Consider the following 19,545-nt stretch of genomic DNA (forward strand, 5'->3'; position numbering starts at 1 on the left):
TTCTTGCTTGGACATCATTTATGACTTCACAATCTAATTAGTATCATACTGCTATGTTTGAAATTTACTGTGTTGGAATTGAAGTAATGCAGTGTGAGGTCACAAGCCTTCTCCGCATAAGTAGTGCCGAGCACTAATGAAATGCAGTATTAATGCACAGGTTTCAAAAGAAAACATGGCTTTACAATAGGAACTTCACCTTTGGAGCGATTCAGTCGATGTCAGCATTTTAAATGCAAGTGTCGAGGGTGAGTCCTCTGGTTTGGCTTAGAGTTTTATCGTAGAAATATCAAAATGCATTATTTGGAAAAGAATAGTCGAACGTCCTCAACGACAACTATATCTTAGTTAAACATCCTTCCTTCATTAATTGAATTTGCCTGCCCTGTAATCATAGCATCTTTGCTACAAAATTTTCAAGCTTTTATTAGGCTTGTGCAATTAACTACTTAAATGCATTGGAACACTTGCTTCTCTGACAGGAAATTATTGATTTTTAAATCATTTTCAAGTCTGCTCCAGCACAAATAAATGTACTACAGTTACAGTTAATGCACTGTGTACACACATTAAACACGAGCATACCACAATTTATTATTTTGTGATATATGGAATAGAAATCCAACCTTTCAAAAATCAACGCCTCTGGTATAAGATTTGTATTTTAACTCCCATGGTGACTCAGAAATTGACACAGACAGTGAAGATTCTACTGAAAGTGGCATTTTGACAACTGAAAAACTTTACATAATAAATCTACAGCAGCGGACTCCATGTTATCCTATTGAATGTTGCATATTGAACGTATACTTTGGAGGATGAAACCCACAGTATATATATCCTAAAGGTGTCACTGTGGTACCTGTAGCAGCTGTATCAAAGGAATAAACTGTAATTTTACCTATTTAAATTTTGTATAGTGTCTTAAAATACATCTGTCATACCAGTCTGTCATTTACCACACCGAGCTATGTTTTGCATATTTTAATTATGAAGAGGGGCACTTTTTTACAAAGATTTCTTTTTTGCTAGGTTGTGTGTAGCTGATATATTACACAGCTAGAATATTATTTTAAACACCTATGGCTCTTGTTTGCCATTGTGTAGCAGAGGGCACCAAGAGAACCCATGGAGCAGATGGTGCATACAATTTTATGTTAAAGATATATCTGGTGTAAATGTTGCAACATAGGTCACTATAAAATAAACAGCTTGTGGCGTGTGTGTCTGCACTCACACACATACAGCATGTGACTCTGCCTGCATGAAAGAAAAATATAATTGTTGGTAAGTAAGGAGCAGTTAACTTTGTTTGTTTCAAACGATATCATTTTAGTTTTAGAAGCTAAGACAGATGCCAGGATTTCACTGTGAACAGATGGTAATTCCATCTAATAGTGCATCTCTGTATTAGTAAGGTCTGTTGTGTATACAAACAGTAATAAACACTAGGTGAGGATCAAAATAAATTTTAATTGTTGACATTAAATTCTGGCAACCATGCTTCTAAAGATAGGGTATTCTTTTTGCAAATCTGTCAGGTTTACTAATGCAGCTGCTAAAGCTTTCCTATAGCGTGTCAAGTTATAAGACTAATAAAAAGGCATTTGCATCAGAGCTATAAAACCTTTACTGATCTATTTCTCTTTCACTCCTCTCTATGAAATACAGGTACTTCTCACTAGTTTCTAGGCAAATGTGCAATTGGGGTAATTCTGAGGAAATTTGCAATTTACCCATGGAAGCTCATTTATTCAAGGGCTTGATTATTCTTAGAGATATTAGTATAGAGAGATCTGGGAATATTTATATAATCAATTTACCAGAGCAAAGCACTCTATTTTGATATTCTATTTTAGATAACGTAGGTATAAGATTTTAATGGAGACATTAAGGTCAAAGTAAAGCGATGGCTAAGCAGTGATTGTAGAAGATTTGGCCTTAAATGCTACCTGATCGGACCCAACAACATGTGTGAAACAGTGAAATTTCTTTAGAAAATAATATAGAGAGCCAACATGGTGTGATGGTTTGAGTGTTAGAAGATGACCTGAGAGAACAGGATGGCAATCCCCATTCAGCCATGAAAATCTGCTGGATCATTTTGAAGAAATCACTCTCTAAGCCCTTAAAGCAGTGGTTTTCAGCCTATGGGTCCCCAGGTGTTTTGGCCTACAACTCCCAGAAATCCCAGCCAGTTTACCAGCTGTTAGGATTTCTGGGAGTTGAAGGCCAAACCATCTGGGGCCCACAAGTTGAGAACCACTGCCTCAGAGAAAGGCAAAAGTAATAATAAAGCTTGCCAGAATAAGTCTTATCAAGAAGACTCTTTTGACAGAATTGCCACTAGTTATAATTTGAAGATGGCTGGTCCTTGAGATGCAGGGAAGCTTTCAGAAATTAAAACAAATACATGTAAAATGTACATACAGGTAAAACATACAAGAAGCATATTGTTAAAATGTAGTAAAACTATCTATAGAATGAAAACCACTGAACACATATATATTAAAAATAAGTAAGTACAGTAAACTATCAAAATTTTCTTCCTTATAAAACAGGCAGTTCCCAAGAAGCAAACAACAAAGGAAGCCAATCTAGCCTTACTAGAAAGGGCTTTCCCAAGCCAAGGTTTAATACCCTGCCTTTCAATTTGAAAGGTGGCGCAGTGAGTAGCGCAGTGGGTGGCGCAGTGGGTTAAACCCCTGTGCCAGCAGGACTGAAGACCGACAGGTCGCAGGTTCGAATCTGGGGAGAGGCGGATGAGCTCCCTCTATTAGCTCCAGCTCCTCATGCGGGGACATGAGAGAAGCCTCCCACAAGGATGATAAAACATCAAAAATCATCCAGGCATCCCCTGGGCAACGTCCTTGCAGACGGCCAATTCTCTCACAACAGGAGCGGTTGCTCCTGACACGACAAAAAAAATATTGAAAAACCTGTATCAATGTATAAAACAATAATCAAAAAGTTTAAAACACAATATTTTTTGGAGAAACATAAATGAAAATAATGGTACTAATTTAAAGATGAAACAGCAAAGGAACATTATGTTGCTCTAAAATAGTTCTACAAGGAAATGTAGATTTTCGTTTTCCTTCTGTCCCTGGGACCATCCAGAAGATGAAACTGAAGTGTATTCAGCTACAGGAGTGGAGTAAGATAACGTTTTTTGCCACTTTCTACCAGACACTGGCCTGCGGAGGGAAGGGGGGGGTCTGTAGGGGGCATATGTTATGTTTCAGGGTGGTAAGTGGGGAACACAATGTGTTTTAACCTGATGGAACTTTACAGCAAGCCCTCCTGAATTAAATTCTGCAACCGAAGCTGTGCCTTATGTTCAGCCTTACAAATCTACTAGAATCCTGTCGATGCACCATTCTACCAATTGTATTTTGCCATAGGGGTGGAGATGGAAGAGAGTTAAACAAAATCTTCACTTCCAAGCAGCCCAATTTCCCAATGCATTGCTCTTTCATGGCCAATGCATCTACAGCCTTTTTCTTTTTGCTGACACCAATTAGGCCAAAACAGTTATGCCAAGTTAGTATAGAGTAGCAACAGGAATCCACCCTTATCAAGGAAGTGTGTTGATGATCTAAATACCCAAGGCTTTTGTAGGACATGCTATGGAAAGTCTTTATTTCGCAATAGCTCTTTCTCTCTCTGTGCTATTTCTATCATGCTATTAATTTTGCATTGGAGGAGACAAGAATCAAAAGCTGATGCGGAATTGGTGGGTAATGAAGAAACGTCACCCTAACTTGAGGCCTAGAGATATTTATAAATATAGGTGTATCCTCTCTGGGCAAAGATTAGACAACTTTTATATCCTACTGGCATATATATACTCCGTCGGATTATAGCTACTCATTACCAATTTAAAATAGTACATCCTGAATCAACCTTTTCATACCTTTCAGCAAATGTGTGTTTGTAATCTGTACATAAAGTATGCCTCAAATAAGCATAACAAGTTTTAGGAGTTCATTATATTATGAACATATAGAATCATATTTCTTTTTAAAAATCGATGTAATGGTATTTTTTTTTGAAAAAAAAATCCTGAAAAATATATTGCTTCCACCATATGGGACAACCAACGACTCACCAACCGATTTAAGATGCAGCATATTGAGCTGACCATATGTTACAGTGCTGTTGAATGGCTGAGTGATTCATGCCCGTCACATTCTAGTATATCAATTAAAGCTCCTTGAAGTCTGCATGATTTGTGTCTCTGTTATTAAACCCTGCTAATTCATCCCACTTACACATCTGTTATAAATCTCTAGGAGTGCTGCATGATTCATGGCAATCTGTGAGCATGGTACAGCAAATTCTTCTCCTTGTAATTAACAGTAAATTGTTTTACTGCCATGCAATGAATTTTTCAGTTATATTGCAAATGAACTCCTAAATGCACGGCTCTTTCCTAAGAACTGACTTATATCATTAGGCAATTAAAAAGTATTGCTTTGAACCAAAAGCTTTTAATCAAGAGAAATACAACTTAAACTCAGCCTAAAGACCATGCAAATTTGACACACTGGCAACAGAATAATCTGTGTAATTTCCCGAGGAGTGAAATATGTCCTTTAGGGAGAACAAACAAATAAGTTTTGGCTCTTACAGTGGTGTTACAAAGAGCACCCAATCTGTAGTTGGAGAGCAGTTGGCAAGAGAAGACACTGATCCGATACTGTATCTTGGGAGTTATTTAAGTCATCTGTCATTTCCAAATTTCTCAGATTATATTTCATGTCCCTAATTGTAACACAGTGCCTATTTTCTTCAAATAATAATTGGATAATTAACCAAGCAAAACCATCACAAGATTGCAATGCTATTCAAGAGTTTCTGTCAAAGGTGAAGCTGATTCATTTTCACTTTGCTTCCATAGCTTCCTGAAGAGGCTTTGATTTTTCTCCCCACCCTCCTTTAGTTCTTGGCAGCAGCCGCAAATTCATGAGTCCATACATCAAGCCAGTAGCTTAACAACAAATAAAATTACATTCAAAGAAGGGAGTCTAATTGAAGGACAGCAAACAGCAAGCAAGAGGGTTTGGCACAGTGCTACCATAAGTGTGTGAATAAGCAGAGTTGCAATTGTGGTGCTTCATGTATTGTGTTGGTACTATGTATGTGCACATATGTATATATCTGTGTACACACACCCAGAAACAATACAAAAATGTCACATTTGCATGACAATTTCCCCTGTTTAACATGGATCTGAAAGTGAATGGCTTAATGAGGGATTATTCAAGATGGGAATGAACTAAATGCATTCATAACTACGAACAAAGATTGTATTGTGAAAAAGGCACCTGTCAAAAAAGAAGGGGATGATTGGTTTATGCATTATGAATAAAAAGGTAGAAAAATATTTATATTAGTATTCACTAATGACTATATAAGCAAGATTACGGTAATTAAAATTATAAATTAACATATTAAGAGTGCTTGTTTAATCACTTTTGGTCCCATTCACACTGATAGATTTTTATGTACTTGCATGCAAAGCAATGTGTATTTTCAGACCAGAGGCAAACAGCCTGTCTATTTTACTTTTAAACAGAGAAAGGAAAATCTAATACACCATTAATTACCAGTTAATTGGATATGGGTGGTTTATAAGACTGTGGTAGAGCATTGTGCTTAAAAAACATTACATGTCTGGATGACTATTAGGAGTGATATTTTATTTTTCAAGCTGTTGAAAATGCAGGTATCACAGTTTTCTTTTTCTAAAATGATATTAAAGAATTAAACTAAATTTGGGAACAAAAACCATTAATATAAACCAGAAATAAAATCCAAAGTATATATCCGAAAAGTTGTGAGACTTAAGTTTTTGGCTGTTTGTAATGGTTATTAAATACATAAATCAGATTGTCAAAACCCAATAATAGAAATCTGGATTCAAACATCCACCAGGTCCAGCATAACACTTCTACAAATGAAAGCCTATTAATAAATAAATAATTTCCTTTGTGTTCAGTATCAGCATCTGGTGTTCAACAGAGCTCAGAAGTGAATTGATACGAATACAGGTGGCCATATCCATATCCACCGATTCTGTATCCATGGATTGCAACAACCATGAATTGAACTTTTTTCATTACAAAAGGTTAACCTTGATTTTACCATATTATGCAGAGTATCACTTTACTACACCACTGTATATAATGTAACTTGAATATATTTGGTTCAGAAAGATATCATGAGAGAAATAAGATTGAACACCATGAAAGTCATCCATGGCATGGATATTGTTGTGGTTCAGTCTGAGCCTGAGCTTTCTGAATCTGAGTTTCCTCAGGACGAGGAGGATGATGGGTTACAGATTTCTGAACATGTTCCGGTTAGTGAGGCAGTTGAAGCAGACAGTGTTGATTCTGAAGAAGAGAGAGCATTTCTGTTCCCCAGAGAAAAGAATGTGGCTTTAGATAAAGATAGTGAAACTTCGGAGCTCCAGGTGGAAGCTCTTTCTGGGAGCTCCGGGCATCTTGTTTCCCAGGGTGACCAGGCCCAGCAGGGCGAAGATAATGAGCTAACTGGCCTTGAAGAAGATAGTGGAGATTTGATTAGAGAGGACCGTTTGCAATTGGATGGCCCCCCATGAGGGTCTGGCCTCCAGGGGCAAACTAAGAATGGGCAACTTGGAAGTCCCTGAACAGACTTGGAAGTGGAGTGTGCAGATCAAAAGACAATCTGGGAAAATGGCACAACTTAGAAGAATCCTCCACCTTGTGCGACTGTTTAGCAGAATAAACAACTCTGCATCTGTATGCTTGCCCACAATGTCCTGCCTCATGTACAGAGAAAAAATTGCTTAAAGCTACAGATAATGTGGTTACTGATGCCCATTTTTGGTCTAAATTTATTAAGCTACTTGTGCTTCCTCTATTTTATCAGTTTTATACTTTTTATGCAATGCTTTTGACATGAAATAAAAAGGAAGATATCAGCTGATATCAAGGGCCCACTGTTAATCACATTGCTTGAACATAATTCCAATAACAAAAATATAACCAAGTTCCATTGTGATTGTGAATTTAAAATGCACCCATGAATTAACTAGACATTTCTGTTGGAATGATCCAACTCTGAAGGACTGATCTAGTTTATTGAACCATTCTGTAATTCCCTCCCAAACCAATCTTTTTATTTGCCTCTGTTATTATGTAAATAACTTGTAATACTCTTTTATTTTCTTACAAATGTTATATCTTGAAAGTATTTTCTTTATAGCTACATGTTGCTTTTATTTATTTATACCAACTAAAAACCACCTTAGATTTTTTTAAAAACCCGACATGTGATATAACATTACAATAAATAAAAATCCATCAATACTGCCAAGAAGGGATTGCCTCTTAGATGTTTCTGTGGTTATTTAAATCATTCCAGGGGTCTGGCATTTCTAAAATTTTATCTGTAAAAAGTTTAATGTGAGTCACACTGTTGACTCATGTTTACCCATGAGGGCACTGCAAATTTCATACAGTTTCTAAGGGGGTTCTACGAGTTCCTTCTTCCAAAATTCTTCAGTTTGATTTTTCTTGTCTAAATTTATAATTTTGTTTTGTTTTTGATTTACATTTCGTCCTTTTTTGCTATGAAGGATCCAAGTCAATCTTTAACATTAAGCACAAACACAAAACAGTCTATGTAGAATGTCAAAATATAATGTCAAAAGAGCATATAGTATGCTAATTAACAAAAATACCCGGGCACCCCTGTTGAATGCCATTCGGACTTCTCCTACAGAGACTTATTTTGAGAAGCAGTGCTCCATTTTCACTGGACTTAATTTGGATTTATTCCATGAAGATTTTTGAGAGTGGTGCTCCATCTTCAATATAGCCTCATGACTCTATGCTTACTTTGTGTATGATTTACCTCATTGTATGTATCCCTGAAGCCTATATACAGTGGTACCCTTGTTTAAACCTGGAACTGTTACATTTGAGAGCGGTTGCTCCTTTTGATTTTGTTTTGGGCCACTGAATTGAGCTATATACTCGGGATTTTGTTAATTAGCATACTATATGCTCTTTTGACATTATATTTTGACATTCTACATAGACTGTTTTGTGTTTGTGCTGATACCCTACAAGTACTCTGGGATATTGTATAGCAATCTTTAACATTAACCCTGATAAATCCATTTAAAGTATCCCGGTGTTCCACGCCTCCTCTTTAACTGTCTTGCCCAGCTCTCACCACATCATTTATTCGCTTTTATGAGCTTGAACACAGTTCTTGTTTTCAAAAAAGATGGAGGCAAAGCAGACATTAAGCAGTTTCATCCTCCTTGTCACTCTAGCAAATCTGCATTTATTCTGAGTTTTAGTTTCAGCACCTGAGCTTCTCTCTGTATATATTGGTGGCTTATTCAAAATATTTAGTGGTGATACATTGTAAAATGCACTCCACTTAAGAGCATAATTTTACTACCAGTTATGACATTTTTCAACATTTCTCATTCAAAGTTGTTGTCACACATCATCAAATTGACTTCTCCTCATGGTACCTATATCAAATAGATCCTTTTTCAGGTCTTGCAAACTCAGGCCCATGGGTTCCTTTATTGAGTTAATATGTTCAGTATTGGACAAAGAAGTGATGGATAAACATGCCATTAGACATCAATGGGAATTGGGAATTTGCCTACAGATTCAGTTTTCAGATTTACATTAGCACATTCTGGACAGCAAATTGGATGTGCCATATTCATGGTTACATTTCAAATGAGATCTATAGAAATATTAGCATATTCTGATCCTATGAAACAAATCTTTAAGTCACTGCACAATAAGGAGGGGTGAGGAGGTCTCACACATTGCTTGAATACCTTTCTATTGTGCCAGCATAGTCCTCCTGACAATCCTTCTGTTTGTGCAGATTTTGCATGGCAACACCTACACAGATGGGCCTGTCATGCCCTCTGAATGTCTAAATATTCACTTTTGCTTTGACACATGAGCAAGAGACAATAACCAAATGGTTATCTTCCCTCAGCCACCAGCTGTTCACCATTGGCAGCAAAGATGATAGAAGTATTTGTGTGAGCATCACTCCCAGATTTTTAACAGTGATATCTGATGAATCCCCACGTAAAATAATCATTCCAGTTTTCATGACTCTTGTCCAATCTTTCTTGCAGATTGACTCTGAATATGGAAGTATATTTAAAGTTCTGATGGAAAAGTAGAATAATCTTTGATTTCATAATGGAAATTTGGTATATGTAGCCACAAAGGCAATATACATGAATGATATGTGTGTGTGCTTATGAGTGTGCCTTCTGGTTGCATGCCAGGCTAGGGTTTTTCTAGGGAAGGAATGCTCAGAGGTGGTTTTACCAGTCTTTTCCTCTAAAATATAACTTATAGCACCAAGGATTTGTTGGCAGTCTCCCATCCAAGAACTAACCTGAGCTTGCTTAGTTTTGAAGGGCCTGGTGCCTTTTGGAGATTTGGCTAGTCATGCAGGTGGTGCTAGATGATAATTACTAAAATAATAGAACTGAAGCTTATGTACTACAGGAGTTAAGTTTGATCCTTTTTAACTCCAGAAGAGTTTGAGTTCTTTGCTTGAAAACACATTTTTGATCAGGCACTTGTTTAGTATTGCTCATAATAAGTACCAAAAAGGAAGCAGCTAATCAAAATAGTTTGTTAAATCACTTAAAAGTGCTTTGGAGGTCTTTCTGGCTTTTACTTTTCTATCACAGCAAAAGCTGACAGGCAAATAGAGCCTGGACCATGGTTCCGGTAATGTAGTGCATTCTGCTACTCAATATTTGGCAGGACAGGGACACAGTTAGTGCTATCATTGTGTGTCTCTCCAAAACCTCTCCAATGCTCATTATGCTGTTTTATTTACAAATCAAAGTTAATTTGCACTTTCCTCATTAGAAAAGGCTTTGGAAGCCTCTTTCAGAACCTGGTGGGGGTGCAGCCATGGACTCTTCTTCCCCCTTCTTGGGGTTTCTTGTCCTCCCCACCCCCCTTTTTAAAACCTATCTTTCTTTAATCCAAAATCCAAGCAATTGGGACATGCACGGCCTCTTTTGAAGGTTGATAGCACCCTGAAAGTACAAAATAAATCTTTCCTAAATGATATGTAAAGATGTAGCTCACTCCATAGTTTTACAGATCACTCAAAAAATTATACTGTTAGTGATTTTCAGAGATTTCATACAGTAATATAAGCCTTGGAAAAATTGTATGTGTCCAGGTTGGTTTCACTCCCCCCCCCCCCCTAAACAAGCATAGGTTTAAACAAAAGAATACAGAAGTAGAGGTCAGTTTCTGGCAAGGGTTGCCCACATCCCATAAGAAATAGTCCTTTTTCTCATTGGGAAGGAACTTTGTTTTTGTTAATGGGGAGGGGTATGGGTTAGAATTTGTTACACAAAATGAATTGCTTGTGGTATCCTATTGTATGAAATGTTCAAGCTCTGTAGATAACTAACACATTTGCTTTATTTCAGAGGGGGCAGTTAATTCCAATAAAGGGGTGCTCTAAAATGTGTGCTGTTGAATCTGAAAATGATAAAAAAAAATCTGCAATTTAATAAATATAAATCTATTGGTTAGTCAACCATCCTTGTTTTGCCAAATGCAAATGATATGAAAGTATTAAAAACTATTGGGAAAGAGACAATAATAAACAAGTTGTTGGGCTTCAGTAAACTATTTATTTTCAAGAAATTAAGAAATAAATGGATAGTCTTCATTATTAACAATGAAAAAAATGTACTTAAATCCCATTGCTTACCTTTGAAACTGCTCAAACTAATAGTTTGCTGGATGCCGAGCTACAAAAATCAAAACTTATATACGACAACCGGATGCTTAAGAATTCTATTAAGGAATTCTGTACAGTGTGAAGTATTAACAACAATTAAAATTTTGACAAAACCTTCATATACTTCCAAGACACGGAGCTAGAAGGTCACAGTTGCTGTTTGAGCATCTGCCTATTTGGAAAAGATTTGGCACATGACCTGTACCATTTAGATCTATGCAGAATTAGCAACACAAATTTCTGTGTACACACACAAGTTCACAACTGGGACAGGAGGAATGAACATATATCTATGTACAGATTAATGTTATCTGAAGTGAGCATCTACACTGTAGAATTAATACAGTTTGATACACTCTAATTGTGGGGTCCTGGGGTTTGTGACACAAGCACATGATTCTTTGGCTTTGCACAGACAAAGCCAAGGAGTAATGGGAGTTATGTAAAACTAGAACTTCCATGATTCCATGGATTATAGTGTCTGTATTCTCTATTAATCGGGTAAATACTACTTAAATCAGTGAAAAATCTTCCCAGTATGACGAAGTCCTAAATGTTGTTAAGACCATAGATTCATTGAGACAGTAACACCCAAACATCTTATTCCTCAAAAATTATGCTGATAAAATATAGAAACAAATTCAGATGATAAATACAACCAGCATCACCCAAGGTGGAATCTTGTATAGGCTACAATGTAAGAACTCATATTCAGATAGCATTGTAGATGTTTATAGAGCCTAATTCCAGACAAAATAAAGACTGCACTCACAACGGTTTAACCGAGTTAATGGGCACAGACAAGAAGTGGGAACAGGTTAAATTATTAGAGCATTTTCTTGAAGGGAAGAACAGTGAAGTCCTCCAGATGTTGACTTGAAAATCCAAGGGAGAAAAATGAATAAAGTGGCAGTTAAACCCATGTTTGGCCATATGCATTATTAATTAGCAGATATGTTAAAACACAGAATGATATCAAAATATTACCACTATTTTAATTTACAAAACTAGCTGTATTCAGCCACGTGTTGCTGTAGTCCTCAGAAAGCAGAGGAATTCCACACACTAAACAATATGGGCTAGCAAACTCTTCCACCTTTTCGTTCTTCCTTCCTTCCCTTTCACTCCTCCTTCCTTTCCTTCCATCCTTCCCTTCCACCCTTTCGTCCTTCCCTCCCTTTTGTCTTTCCTTCCTTCTCTCTTTCCTTTCTCCTTACCTCCCTCCCTCCCTTCCCTCCCTGTTTCTTCTTCCATCCTTCCCATTCCACCCTTTCATCCTTCCTTTCTTCTCTCTTTCCTCCCTCTCTCCCTCTTTCTCCTGCCTTCTTTCCCTTTTGTCTTTCCTTCCTTCTCTCTTTCCTTCCTCCTCCCTTCCCTTCCTTCCTTCTCTTTTTCCTTCCTCTATCCCTTCCTTCCCTTCCACCTTTTCTTCCTTGCTTGCTTGCTTCCTTCCTTGTTTGCTTCCTTCCTTCCTTCTTCCCTCTCTTCCTTTTTCCCCTTCCATCCTTCCCTTCCTTTTGTCCTTCCTTCCTTTTCTCTTTCCTTCCTCCTTCCCTGCCTCTTTCTCCTTCCCTTCCACCCTTTTGTCCATCCTCCCCTGTCTCCCTCTTTATTCTTCCTTCCTTCCTCCATTCCTTCCTTCCCTTTTGTCTTTCTTCCATTTTTTCTCCCTCCCTTCCTTCATAGAGCAAGTGAGTGAGCAGTGCCGAGAGGCAGTGGGCTCCTGAGAAGAAGAAGCCCCAGGAGAAGGTGGCAGGTGGGGGACCGCCAACCACCACAACATCCCTGCCTGGTAAGTCGGGCAGGGCATTAATTTTAATATATGGATATTTCATTCCAATATGTACCACACTACAACAGGGAATTGCACTTATGTAGTAGAGTTCAGGTTTTAAAAGGGCTGCAACTATATTAGCATGCATGACACATACAATGCATAACACTAATAAAATGTTAACTTAATTAAACTTATACTTTTTATTTGTAGAAAGTATATAACTTCGGTGAAAAAGTAAGCAATACAAGCTTTCTAATATGTGGCAAATCATTGTGGAAAACATGGTGTTTTGTTTTTAATCTGTCATGGTAAACAAACACCAATTAAACTAGTCACTTTGTATTAACATAACACCTATCTCAGTCACTATGCATCAACCTGTGATCATCTGTAATTGTGCTCATTAGAGAAGTACGTGCTAACTTTGAACGTGGACGCAGGTTTTGTTTTTTTCCTCCTCCTTACCAGCTGGTAAAGTTTGTCCCACTCTGGGCTCACTGCTAACACAACCAATTCGATTGCAGAGAGTGATGGTGAAGTGGTACATTCTGTATGGTTCCAATTCCGTCACCTCATAGGACTGCTCGTGAGCTTCAGCGATATATAAAACCTGCAAAGCAAACACAGTCAAAACAGCTATACTCATGTTGCTTCCTTTATTTTCTATGAATGCGATAGTATATTTAATAATAGTAGCTTTCAGGTTTGATTTGGGTTTCTTCATGAAGCTACCTGACAAGCTCCAAACTATAGCCAGGATTATTCTGGGTAATTTCTATAAGCTAGAAGATAAATGATAAAATATCCACTACAATAATTTGTGAAGTAAAAAAATCAAGTTCCTGAAAAGATAAATAGGGTAACAATGTCATTGACTATAAAAGATGGAGGACAGAGTCTATAAAATAATGAGTTCAGTATTTTGTAATGGATTCTAGCCACCAGATGGGAAGAGGTTAAAGAGAAGGTATGGTATCTTTAAAAAGTAACATTATACAACCAATCTTCACCTCCATATCTGAAACCCGACAGAAGAACATGTCTCTGCTAAACCACTGAGTTAGGTATCTGGTGGAGTGGTCATTGAAGATACTATTATGTACTGGTTCTACTTTTCCCAGTTGCAGAAGATAATGCTGGGAAACCCCTCTTCGGTGGTGGTGAATTCTCTCTTGATTTTATGGCTATTCCATCTGCAGACTCTTGAGTTATATGGTAGTTCTCCTGCTCTGCAACCACTGAAGGAACAGTCTAGCCCAGTGGTTCTACACCTTCCTAATGCTGCGACCCCTTAATACAGTTCCTCATGTTGTGGAGACCCCCCAACCATACAATTATTTTTGTTGCTAATTAATAACTGTAAATTTGCTACTGTTATGAATCATAATGTAAATATCTGATATTCAGGATGTATTTTCATTTACTGGATCAAATTTGGCACAAATACCCAATATACCCAAATTAAAATACTGGTGGGGTTGGGGATTGATTTTGTAATTTGGGAGTTGTAGTTGCTGGGATTTGTAGTTCACCTACAATCAAAGTGCATTCTGAACTCCACCAATGATGGAACTGAACCAAACTTGACACACAGAATTCCCATGACCAACAGAAATACTGGAAGGCTTTGGTGGGCATTGACCTTGAGTTGTAGTTTACCTACATCCAAAGTGCATTGTGGACTCAAACAATGATGGATACAGGTCAAACCTGATACAAATACTCAACATGCCCAAATGTTAACACTGGTGGAGTTTAGGGGGAAAAGACCTTGACATTTGGGAGTGGTAGTTACAGGGATTTATAGTTTACCTACAATCAAAAAGCATTCTGAACCCCACCAATGATGGAATTGGGCCAAACTTCCTACACAGAAATCCCATGACAAACAGAAAACACTGTGTTTTCTAATGGTCTTTGGTGACCCCCTTTGACACCACCTTGCGACCCCCAGGTTGAGAAACACTGATCTAGCCCCAGGAAAACTGCCATACAAGTTAGGGCTGCTAGATGAGGAGCACAAGCAGAGATTGCATTTACTACCCCTACAACAACTGATCCACCAACCAGCCCTGAATGCATTAACAAGGAAACTGTTGACAGATGGGAAGACTACTTCTTTTGAAAATTTGGGTTCACAGTTTTTTTTTTCAAATTCTCCTTGAAAAATCAAACAAAGTTTGGGATGCTCCTACTCCTAGCTTTACAATTGGAAGCTGAGTAGGCATCTTTAACTAGTGTAAGTGTAGTCAAGTTGCACCTATTTTTGAACCAAGCCTAGTCATGGAAATACAATCCTTAGTGGCATATACATTAGATCACTGCAATATGGTTTCCATGGGATTATCATGAGGAGTTTTTGGAAACATCAATTGGTTTTGTATTGATGGCAAGGATCATAGTACATGCTTACTCATGGGAACAATTGAGCTATTTATCCTTTATATTTTCATTTTTATACAATTTTTATTTTATATATTTTTATTAACAGAACATTGCATTTTAGTTGTGAAAAGCTGCTCTCAAAAGTAGGAAAACAGTAGAAAAGTAAAATGTAAAAATGCGAAGAAAAAAGGTTAAAATTAATACACGAATAAAGAGTAGAATGTTTCAAAATAAACAGTGTTCATAGTCTATAACTGAGAAAAATCCTCCATAAATAAGTTGCATCCTCTTATTCAAAGACAAACAAGCAGACAGTCAGCTCCAACTAGGCAACCTGCCATGATAACTTTGAAACCCTTACCCCCTGGATGCTTCCCCATAGGAAATTAAATGTTGGCATAGTCAAAAATGCTGGGACTACTTTATAATAATCATATATCAATAAGCCGAGAAAACAGATTGCTAATAACAATAATACCTGAGAAAACACTGGCAATACTTTTTGTTCTGTAATTACATTGATGCTGTATCCCATCACTTCTCCTCTTGCTTCATTATCTTGTGGCTTTTCCCAAGATACATTGAGAGAATATGGTGAAAGAGGGAATACTGATGGAGGTGGCATGAATACAGGAGCTTAAAAAAAACAAATAAATGTGCTAATTTATCATAAAATAAATGAACAACATGTGTCAGGCAAGTTGTCCCACTATATTGGTAAAATACCATCTGTTAAACTTGATAAAATGGCTGTTTCCATCCAAATCTTAAATAAGCAGCTTGTAGAAATTAATTTGCAGGTCTAAAAGGAATTTTCATATGGTCTTCAATGCTGCAATTTTAAAATAAATGCATCCCACCTATAGGAAAAATATGATTTTTATGGTGCACTAACCACCACTTAAAATATGAAACACAGTGTAGGTTTCACATTATAGTGAAGTAGATGGATTTTTAAAAGCAAAGCCTTCCTATGACTGGGAAAACCTGATTAGAAGAAAAAATGTTGAACACTTAAAGATCATCAAAATAAATTTAATTGCTGAGCAGATTTGAATTTAACATGCCTGTTTTGTTTTAGAATAGATGATAAATCAGAAATGTTTCATGCTTGTGACACATAATTTCTGCAAGATGAACTTCCTTTTTAAAATGTTACGAAGTGCCAGAACATGTCTCTGTTTTGGAAAACAACTATTTTCAAATCCTTGTACACAGAAAGTATTGGATACTTTGGAATAAACAACTCAACTGATTTCTTGATAGACTGACTGATTCAGTCATTCTTAAATTCCAGTGAAAATTTGAGGATCTTATGTCCATGCTGTCAATCTAAATGAGCCTACTGTTGTGATCTTTCTTAATTTTTAAAATATAGGTTTAATGGAAGTTAGTGGAATTTACCTTCAAATAAGTATGTCTAGAACTGTTTGTTCATTTGATCGTAGTAAGGTTACGGAACACCCTCATACAAAGAGATGGGGCATCTCTCTGTTGAACAGTCAAAACCAATAAGCTTAAAATGTATTGTCAAGGAAGATATGAATGTGTATCAAAACTATTTCAATATGATGATATAAAAATAAGGCATACTTCTGAATTTTTCCCTGTTAGTTATATTTAAGTAGATATAATCTGTACATGAACAGCATTTTCAACTTGTGCTCTTTGTTTAATCTTTGTTTTGTGCAGTTTAATATGTATTTTACAGAAATAAGCTTAATATGTATCTTCTTTGGAAATACATTTTAATATGTGTATTTGTGGTATTCTTACAATATTTATGTAAAAATAACCTTCCTCGAGCCACAAGGAAAAGCGGGTAAGAAATAAGTTTATTATTATTATTATTATTATTATTATTATTATCTGAAACACAACAAGATGAGTCCACAGCAGACACTCTGCTGGCTGTTGTATTGGATCATATGTCGGATACTTCGCAAGTGTCTAGGACTGTGTGATGTATCAGCGAATAATGCGTGCAGATCCCAGTAAAGTGGCCTTCTGCAGCTGGCAGATGGTAATTTTGTCAGCACCAATTGTGTTTAAGTGCAGGCCAAGGTCTTTAGGCACTGCACCCAGTGTGCCAATCACCGCTGGGACCACCTTTACTTTAAATCATCATATTGTGTCAGCTTTTCCAGCTGTTTCTCTTCAATCCTGCTGTCACCTGGGATTGCAACATCGACAATCCATACTTTGTTTTTTAACATGATTGTGAGGTCAGGAGTATTGTGATCCAAAACTCTGTCTGTCTGAATTTGGAAATCACAGAGGAGTTTGGTGTGTTCATTCTCTGTAACATTTTTTCGGCTTGTGATCCCACCAGTTCTTTGTTGCAGGCAGATAGTATATTATTATTATTATTATTATTATTATTATTATTATTATTATTATTATTTCTTCAAAATAGGATGACTATTCAAGCATTTATATGGGTACACACATAGAGCATATCTATACATGCTTATAGATAGTTGGCATGTTGAGTGACTTGCAATTTGAACTACGTTTTGAATCCCCACTCAAACATGGAAAACCACTGGTTGACTATGGACAAGTTGCACTATCTCAGCATCAAAAGAAGGCAGAATCAAACCCCCTCTGAACAAATCGAAATAAAAAAACATTATAGGTTCACTTCATGTTTGTCATGGTCCAGAAATGACTTGCAAGCACACAGTTAACCTCATGGAGATTATAAAACTTCATAGTAACAGCACAATTCAGCAGTGCCACATTGTTTTCAATACAAAAGATAAGCATGGGACCAGATCATGATGTATGGGATTTATATTCACCAGCTAAAACCTGACAAAGACATCACAGAGTCAAACTCTCAAAACTCCTCCTTTCTCTCCACTGATACAAAAAACTTCATGTTAAGAAATTTCCTTTATTATCTTTTTACAACTTGATTGACCGCTGCTTGTTTAGATAGGAAAACATGACAATACCTGATTACAATAATGCTGTATGGATTTAAGGTCTTTCTTCATGCGCAGTAGGCAAATTTATATCTATGTAAGGCTTCCAATCTAGCACAGTACTTTTCTTAGCAGAATCTAAATGGAGGCAATTCTCAACAATTGCCCTCTCCTGCATAACCAGCTAAAATATTCTTCAGGGAGCTTGGGATCTCTCTTGGATAAGGATTGTGTTAGAAGTGCTGGGAATTACAAGTAAAGCCATCAAAGATCACCTTCTCTTCCTTTTCTCTCTCAATGGAACTCTCTTAAGGGAATATTCCTGCTGACATACATATGTGAAAAGAAAAAAAGCTGGATCTACCTCCATATATTTTATGTGGGCAAACCCTGCTACTGAGAAAGGTGGGAGATATCTACACAGAGGAATGGCTTTTGGCAGTAACCAGAAATGTACCATAATAAATAGAATTGTCTTTCTTTTGGATACTTCCAAGGTTCACCACAAGGGTCTTCCATATATCAATTTAAGATAGAACACAATGTGAAAATTCTGATGGAAAGCAAAGCCACAATTATAATAAAAATGTATGACCCGAAGAGGTTTTGTAAGGCTATGTCAATTTTCAAGTACCAGGATAGGTTTTCCATCAGAACTCCTAATAAACTGCATTGGAAAGGCAGAAATCATTCATAGATAAATATTTAAGGTGCAAAAATTAAAGAGAAAGTAGCAATATCAAGGATCCCTGTTGTTCAAAATATTTTGAAAATAAATCTAAATTTTGAAAATGATTTTTAAAGAGAACAATTTACCTGCCTCTGCTGTTCTTTCTGATGTCCAACTTGAAAATGTACTCCCAGCCATATTGACTGATAAAATACGGAACTCATAATCTGTGAATGGCTCCAAAGCAGTGATGGTGGTGCCAGTCAGAGGTGGTGTCAAGGCATTTTCATTGGCTGACTCCAGTAATGTATGGGGACTGAACCATCCACTCGTTTGGAAAACACGACTCTCTGGTGAAACATGACCCTCATCTGATTGTAGAGCTCTTCTAACATACAGTTCATACCTAATAATTACACCTAGAAATAATCATAAATGCTTCATTAAAAATGTGGTTATCTGAAAGTATACAAAATGTGATTTATACACTACCATTCAGATGCTATTTTAATTACTATGGTAGTATTTAATATACTGCTTAATTAGTAAATGAGAATACTACTACTACATTCTTTAAATAGAGCCCCCGGTGGCACAGTGGGTTAAACCCCTGTGTCGGCAGGACTGAAGACCAACAGGTCACAGGTTCGAATCCAGGGAGAGACGGATGAGCTCCCTCTATCAGCTCCAGCTCCTCATGCAGGGACATGAGAGAAGCCTCCCACAAGGATGATAAAAACATCAAATCATCTGGGCGTCCCCTGGGCAACGTCCTTGCAGACGGCCAATTCTCTCACACCAGAAGTGACTTGCAGTTTCTCAAGTCACTACTGACATGACCAAAATTCTTTAAATTCTACTACTATTGAAACCAATGACTTAATCTCATAGAGGTGGCTAACTAGAATAGAATTGCATAATGTTGCCATCAAAGTGTCACCTCCATTGATTCCACAATA

General features: G+C 37.0%; 1 protein-coding gene across 2 annotated transcripts in view; it reads right to left on the reverse strand.

The window, feature by feature from the left end:
* USH2A (usherin) overlaps window positions 1-19,545 on the reverse strand; it is a 546,480-nt gene that overhangs the window by 413,612 nt on the left and 113,323 nt on the right. For both annotated transcript variants that reach the window (XM_060754270.2, XM_060754269.2), the window contains exons 18-20: window positions 18,733-19,005; window positions 15,465-15,622; window positions 13,067-13,211 (exon numbers count right to left, since the gene is read on the reverse strand). In XM_060754270.2, the coding sequence (XP_060610253.2) occupies window positions 13,067-13,211; window positions 15,465-15,622; window positions 18,733-19,005 (576 nt within the window). The remainder of the gene's footprint in view (window positions 1-13,066; window positions 13,212-15,464; window positions 15,623-18,732; window positions 19,006-19,545) is intronic.

Source organism: Anolis sagrei, chromosome 1 (assembly GCF_037176765.1).
Source record: "Anolis sagrei isolate rAnoSag1 chromosome 1, rAnoSag1.mat, whole genome shotgun sequence".
In the NCBI taxonomy this organism is placed as follows: Eukaryota; Metazoa; Chordata; class Lepidosauria; order Squamata; family Dactyloidae; genus Anolis; species Anolis sagrei.